Below are 8,391 nucleotides of genomic sequence, written 5' to 3' on the forward strand. Positions count from 1 at the left end.
TATTACAAGCTGTGCCCTAAAGAAGCACAACAACATCATCATCAAACCAAACAAATTGGCCTACATACTTCAGCCAGGCAACCGCCACCAGCAGCCATCAACAACATCAGCAGCCATCAACAGCATAAGCGGCAACAACAACACCAGACACAAGAAGCCCCCAGGCAAAAAGGAGCAAAATCACATACACATATACATAAATCAAGGAATGTAGTAAGTAGGCATTTTTAATTTCCTTAAGAATTTAAATAATATAACTTTCGTATTCTTAAAAGTTATATTATTTCTAATAAACTGCCAACGGGCATACATACGTATATACATACATATATATATATATATAATTAAATAAAAGGCGTATTTTTTCTCGCCAAAAACGGTTCTATTAATATTGCGGATATTTTCCTGCCGCACAAAATTCCACAACGGCAATTTGCCGCTATTAAAATTTTGGTAGAAAAATTCCGTTTTCCGGAAAGCGGTATACCTCCACTTACCGCCAATCTTATATATATATAGGTATATGTACATATATACAAAATTTATTATATACCCCAAAATAAATTTCGTTGCAGTTTATATGCCTACTGTGTCCCACTGTGCAAGAACAAATATTAGCACATTAAAATCATATACTTTCCTCTGCTTACCAATTTTTGCCGTTGGTCGCATAGTTCGTTGAACTTGGCTTAACAAAGTCCCGAAAACATAAGTGCATTTTTTCCACCTAAACCATATGTACATACGGTAGCTCATATGTATAAGCATTTTTTACCAGTTGCATTTTCTGGAACTATTCGCTTAATAGCTAATAGAGTCGCTGTTGTTCATCGGACAATACAGTCCACATATACCAAACGCACTCTAACTTATTTCAGTTATTTCCACCTCGCTTTTCTCTGCTGCACTCACCAAGCTAAGAGAACGTAAGTCAAAGCCCGCTCTCCGACTTGAATACGTTCGGTACCAAGAACTCACCTCAGCGGTGAGCGGCTCTTTACGTGCTATCATATCCACTTGTGCATTCCCGCACACATACATACATACGCTCTGAAATCAAAACAAACTTTCTGATTTTTTGTGCTTCTTAACTCACCACTGCTGTGACAAAGCATAGCTTAGCCATATACTCGGCTTCATACGTAAATATTTGTACATACATACGTACGTACATTTTTACATTCTACATATTCTGCACATTTGTACATACGTGCTAGCAAAAAATATTATCCAACGCATATTATAATGCGATAAGAAGTGAGTTCAAGATATTTAGATAAATGCAACCCAGTGAGGAAAACTTCCAAATTGCATTTGTTTAGATAAATAACCAATACTTTTTCAGTATTTACATAATTATTTATATCACATTAAATATTTATACATACGTATATTTCACCACGTATATAAAAGTGAAAAGTGTTTCTGATTTTTTTTCTCGTACTGAAATTTTTCAAATCCATATTCCGCGGATTTAATTGGGACGCTCCGTTTTCCACGTAATAAAAAGTGCTGAACCAAAAATTAAAGCAAATATAATTTCACATAATTTGCAAGAAATAAAAACACAAACACCGCCAGAAAATCTTAAAATTTTTTTCCTGATTTTCTGTGGCACAAAGTGCAATTTTTACTCGTTTGACATATATTTTTCTAATTTTTTGCGAACGTTATCTGGGTGGTACTCAGCAAAATTTGATCAATTCTTATCTCAATTTTTATACGTTTGACCATCCACGAGAGTTAAAATGCCTCTTGGACACAGTCCACCAAAAATGTCTGAAATCGAGACAAGGTCAAAAAATGCTTCGCAAGAAGCCACCAGTGGTAAGAGGGAACCCTCACCGCGCCGGAAATCCAAAACTTTTGACCCATCCGCTCAAAAGTTTATAGCGGAAAGTGACAGTATCATGAGATATTGTGCAAAATTCAGTGATGCACCAATCCAAGACCACACTGAATCATATCTTATGATAAAAGACAAATCACTAGATGATTGTTGGGCACGGCTTCAGCCCGCCTATGATTTGGTTTTTTCAAAGCCAGATGACAGCCTACCCGAAAACTTTAAGAATTCGGTAGAAGGCAAGTACTTCACTGGCCTTGAATTATATGACGTGACCAAAGCTAAAATTGCCGATCAACTGTAGTTGATTAGAGCAATCGCCGCACCGAGTCCACCACCTCGCGTTGAACACACCTCGGCAGAGGCAAACGTTTTCCTCCAAGTCCCACCTTGTGACACGGAGACATTTTACGGCGGTTACGAAGAATGGCCCGCTTTTCGTGACATGTTCACAGCGGTGTACATCAACCACCCGAAGCTCTCCCGTGCTCAAAAATTGTATCACCTCCGATACAAAACCCAAGGTAAAGCTGGCTCCATCGTCAAGCAATATCCGCTCAGCGACGATAACTTCGAGCTGGCCTGGGAAGCTTTACGGTCACGATACGAAAACAAACGTATCCTGGTTGACAACCAAATTAAAATTTAGATGACTTTGCCGACTATTCAATCCGAGAATAGCGAGCAACTTCAAAGGCTGCAAACATCAATTAACAACTGTCTGTCAGTTCTTAATTCCCAAGACGTCCAGACAGACAGTTGGGATCCCATATTGGTGTACATATGCTCATCCAAATTGCCCGAAACCACACTGTCACTTTGGGAACAATCTCTCTCTTCTCGAAGAGATTTACCCTCATGGTCACAAATGGACGATTTTCTTACTTCAAGATACGAAGTAGTCGAAAGACTTAACCGGCTTCATCCAAGCCAAAATAAACAAAAACCAGTCGCTCATCAAAATGCTGCGCAAAACAGGTCCTTTAACAGGACTCAAACCTTTGTGGCAGAACCTAAGAGGGAACCAACTTGCTCTTACTGCAAGTCCCCTCATCCCATTAGAGTCTGCCCACAATTTAAGCGAATTTCGGTACCAAACCGAGTACAATTCGCAAACCAAACCAAGCTGTGCAAAAACTGCCTTGGTGATACCCATAGCACTAATGAGTGTCCGAGCAAGTGGTCATGTACACATTGCCAACAACGGCATCACTCCCTGCTGCACATGAATCCCAAACCACAATCTCGACACTCCAGTGCGCGAGCGAATGAAACCGCCGCACAACACACTACTGCCCAGTCGACACCTCCCGCTCGACAAGCGCAGTCAAGCCCCGATTCCAGCGAGCAACCGTGCTGTTCCAAACAAGCACAAATACAATCATTGCATACCGACAATGATATCAAAATTCTCCTTCCAACTGCCATGGTCGCAGTTGAACACGAGGGGGAATTGTTTCAACTTAGAGCCTAGAACTTTCATTTCCTCGAAAGTTCAAAAACGATTGAAACTACCATTCGAACATTCCAAGTTCGAAATTTCCGGCATGGGTGGGCATGTAGTACAAAGCTCCCCAAAGCTTTGTCCACTGACATTGGTTGCATCCAAAACCATGCAACGGATAAACACACAGGCTATCGTGTTACCTCAGCTCACGAGGCACATGCCTACGTTCACCATTAGCCGTGAAAACTGGCAGCGATTCAAGATCCTTGAACTTGCTGACCCAAGCTGTCACTTACCAGCTCAAACTGATATGGTAATCGGCAGCGATATACTTCCACAAATCCTGGTGGAAGGTATAAAAAAGATTTGCGACACTATACTTGCGCAAAAAACAATATTTTGCTGGATTCTCAGTGGTCCAATAACCGAAAATGTGGTGTCATTCTCGACACAAGTAGAAGAGTGCTCGAATACAACTCTGAGCTCTCAGCTTAGAAAGTTTTGGGAACAGGAGGAGATTCCACAACCTCCACAAATTTCCCCTGAAGATGAGGCATGTGAGCATATATATGCAACAACAACGACTCGTGCCCCAAACGGTGGATACATTGTGCGACTTCCATTCAAGGAAGAATTTCGAAAAAAGCTGTCTCTGGGCCACTCTCGGTCTGCTGCACTTCAGCAGTTTTTCAGTATGGAGCGATCGCTTCAGAAAAAAGGAGACTTAGCCACAATGTACAATAATGTGTTGCAAGAGTATCTCGACCTCGGTCATATGGAGCACACGAATCCATGCGAGATAATTTCCAATGGCAAATACTTCTCTTTCTACTTGCCACATCATGCGGTCGTCAAACCAGATAAGGTGTCCAAAGTTCGCGTGGTATTCAACGCCTCAAAAACATCTGGTTCAGGAAAATCCCTGAATGACGTGTTGCACACTGGTCCCACACTCCACCCAGATCTCATGCTGCTCATTCTGCAGTAGCGAATGCACAGATTCGTGTTCAATGGCGACATTGAAAAAATGTATCGTCAAATACTCATCCATGAGGACGATAAAAATTTTCAGCGAATCTTATTTCGCACATCGGCTGACTCTCCTGTCACCGATTATAATCTTAAAACCGTAACGTTCGGTGTTAATTGTGCACCATACCTCGCTATCCGTACCCTGGATCAATTAGCAGATGATACGATAGCGACATTTCCCTTGGCTGCCACAATACTTAAAACCGAAACGTATGTGGATGACATCCTATCCAGAAGTCCTGATATTGACAACGCCACTGAATCACTTTTTCAAGTGATCAAAGCGCTTAAGTCAGCTGATTTCATACTCAAGAAACTAACGGCCAATCAGCCGGCCATTTTAGAAAAATTTCCAAAGGAGGATCTTCTCGACTCCAACTTTTTGAAATTTAAGAGCGCTTCCACAACCAAAACTCTTGGTATACAATGGAACGCACTCATAGATAAATTTTCATACACCATTCTGCCTGCATCGACATCGAATGCCGTCACAAAGCGACAAATTTTATCTTCTGTCGCAAAACTATTTGACCCGGCAGGATGGCTATCGCCAGTGGCGTTGATTGGGACGAATGTGCCAAACCTATATCCTTGGCAAAATGGCAACAGTTCGCAGAAAATCTGCCAGCCATTTGCCTCATCGAAATCCCTCGATGGGTTAATTGCACTCTGGGCAAGATACCCAAATCCACGGGTTTTGTAATGCCACGGAAAAAGCAAAGTCGCACCATTGAAGACGGTAAGCTTGCCACGCCTGGAGCTGTGTGGTGCAGTCTTACTCGCAAAACTGGTCGCAACTCTTCGAAAACAGCTCAAATTGGAATCGTGCAACACATTCGTATGGTCAGATTCAGAGATTGTGCTAGCTTGGCTTGAAAAACCACCATGTACATGGAAGACGTATGTATCCAATCGTACCTCCCAAATCCGGGAATATCTTCCAACCGGTATATGGCGCCATGTTGCCAGCCAAGATAATCCAGCCGACCTCGGCACCCGCGGGTGCAAACCGCAGGACTTGGCAAATTCCCCACTCTGGTGGCACAGACCAAAATGGCTCTCTTGCCACATGGATGCATGGCCAAGGTGAAAGGCATGCAGTGCATCTCCACCAGAAAAGCGCAAAGTGGAGGTATATCACGCGCTTGAAGAAGAGGTCGATTTTCTTGATCGCTTTTCTTCTTTCTCTCGAGCACTCCGCGTGACTGCTTACATGTTCCGCTTCGTGAGCAATACCCGCAACAAATTAAAGGGGTTAGCTACAATCACCTATCCGCATCTGACACATAACGAATTTCAATATGCAAAAATTCGTCTTATCAACGCAGCGCAATCACGCAATTTTCCGAGCGAAAAAAGCGCTCGATGTTTAAGCCGCCGCAGCGGTGTGAAGTCCGAAAAATGATTAACGAGCGCGCACGGCCGCTTCCCATCATCGGGCCAAATGAGAGACCAGTCAGTTCAGCCAAAAACGTCGGACATCGCGCACGCGCCCTAGTAGTGAATGTTTAAATCTAAATATTTAATAAACACGCTCTGTACATACGCAGAAAAACACCAATTGTTGAGCATAAATAAACACAAAAATATTTGTAATTATTATCCGGAACAAAAATCTTTCCTTTATCGGAAAAAGTTTGTGTGTGTAAAGAGGTGAGTGCGAAGGGACCAAGCGAGAATTATTCAGTGCGGTAAATAGCTCGGTATATAGTGGAGTGAATGTATGTACATGTCTATATATGCATATATACATACGAATGCAAATATAACAAAGTGCAAAAAGCGGGTTTTGAAAGCATAGTAACTTGCACCGACCAGTAGCGAATCTAGCGGTTACTAACAAACGGAATTCGAGGTAAGAAAAAGTTCTCGCATTGAAATGCCTTGAACCTAATCCAGGGCACCAAGAAATTTCTAGTGGCTTGCCTACATGTATACATGCATATATACGGATGAGTACTTGCACTTTAATGCACTCATGTATGTTCATGCAAAGGTGCGCGCAGGCGCAGGTGCATATGTTTGTATGTATGTATGGATGAAGGTTGGTTGCTAAACAAAAATGCTCACCCGAACGCGAAGCTTAAGCTACGTTACTAATAACCATTTGTTTATCTTTTCTTTCAGTTCAGTGCAAAAGGACCTCGATAATTTTGAGATTGACCTAGGAGCAACAAGACACATAACCACATGCACCCACACATTACATCCTAGCCAACATACTCATACACTACAGCATATTTATTTACATAGATAATACAATTGGATCAACACCCATACGCACCCCCACTTATCTATGACACCGAGATTGACACACACACGGGTTAAAACAATTAACATCCACACGCACTACAGATTGCATCACACACCTGGATCAACACCCACACGCACCACCGTAAACACGTATCCACAATCAGTACACATCCATCGACACATACAGTATATTTTGCTTAGCTGCACATCCTTCTTTGCACGAAAAACTTGTGCACTTAACCGAAAAAGGCACTTAAGCGAATTTTCTTTACTACTTCAATGGGGAATGTATCCAATTCCCTATGAAAGCAAATAATGGAGAAGCACTTACCACGTAGAAATTACTGCAAGCGAAATTTTTACCGAATAGTATCTAATTATCTATATAACTACATAAATTTATAGCCATTTTCGTTGTCCTGCGAGATGAACAAAATAAATAAAAAGTTGTAAAATTAGGTAATTGTAGGGCCAGTGCAGGTAAACGTAATACTTTCTTTGATAATTGATACTAGTCGCATATTTTTTAAGGCAGGTATCGCCAATGTACAGGTATGCTAAATGCATCTATCGGAGCAGTTTCCTTATAAATGTTAAAAATAATGCCTCTGATGCGCATTTTGGGGTAGGTATCTTAAATGTGCACTTAAGCATAGAGGCAGCAAAGCAAAATATACTGTATATGTATATACGCATACCTTAAATCTATCGTCCGTCTGCTGATATCAGCTAAAAGAACACGTCAAACAGCGGTTCCTGGTACATAGAGTGGACCAGGTCAACGGCCGCTGATCTGCGAATATACATAAGGGTTTGCAGACTCAACACATCCGGTTGGAAGTGAACATATAACAGCGAGGGAGAATAAGCAGAGGCAGAGCCTGAGGGAAACGAAACAAGTGCAGCGATCGTTCTGTCGGCATCGACGCTAATCGCCGCAGCACCAGCATCACCGGCGAAGAGAGGCCAAGCAGCGGCCCGTCTTTACTAGCTGTTTGCCTTCTCCTTTTTTTATACCTTTCATGAGCATGAAATGGTATTATAACTTTGGTCCGATGTTTGTAAGTACCAGAATAAGAAGAGATAGACCCATTAAAATGTATTGTTAAATGATCAGAACATCGAGCTGAGTCGATTTAGCCATGTCCGTCTGTTTGTCTGCCTGTCTGTCTGTCCGTCTGTTTGTATGCAATCTAGTCTCTCAGTTTTCGAGATATCCGGATGAAATTTGGTAGATGGGTGTATTTTTATAATGTATTAATCATTTGTCGGAACCGGAAGAGTCGGACCACTATAACATATAGCTCCCATACAACTGATTGTTCAGATATGAGATTTTTCGTTATAACTTCTCCACTTATGCAGCTAGGAACATGAAATTTTGCAATACTTCCACCCATTATCAACAGAAAACTTGGAGGGAAAATTACAAAGATCGGGACACTATAACCTATAGCTCCCATACTACTGATTGTTCAGATATAAGATTTTTCGTTATAACTCATCCATTTAAGTAGCTAGTAACAGTAAATTTTGCACTGCTGTAACTCATTATCAAAAGAATACTTTCAGTGAAAATGGCGGAGATCGGGTAGGTATAACCTATAGCCTCCATACAACTGATTGTTCAGATATCAGATTTTTTGCCATAACTTCTCCATTTATGCAGCTAGGAACATGAAAATTCTCACCGTTTTCACTCATCATTAACAGAATATTTACAGTGAAAATAACAAAGATCGGGTCACTACAACAAATATCTCCCATTTGTAATGGACGTTTTCCAAAATAAAATCTTTCCCAACAGAATATT

The 8,391-nt window shown here is 41.4% G+C and overlaps 1 protein-coding gene across 1 annotated transcript; it reads left to right on the plus strand.

The window, feature by feature from the left end:
- The first annotated feature begins 3,510 nt into the window (after nucleotides 1-3,510).
- Nucleotides 3,511-4,281, plus strand: LOC118751410. Its single transcript, XM_036486233.1, has one exon. It carries the CDS (start codon nucleotides 3,511-3,513, stop codon nucleotides 4,279-4,281), a length of 771 nt encoding a protein of 256 aa, XP_036342126.1.
- Nucleotides 4,282-8,391: the final 4,110 nt, after the last annotated feature.

Source organism: Rhagoletis pomonella, unplaced genomic scaffold, assembly GCF_013731165.1.
Source record: "Rhagoletis pomonella isolate Grant_MI unplaced genomic scaffold, Rhpom_1.0 Rhpom_scaffold_00685, whole genome shotgun sequence".
Taxonomy (NCBI): Eukaryota; Metazoa; Arthropoda; class Insecta; order Diptera; family Tephritidae; genus Rhagoletis; species Rhagoletis pomonella.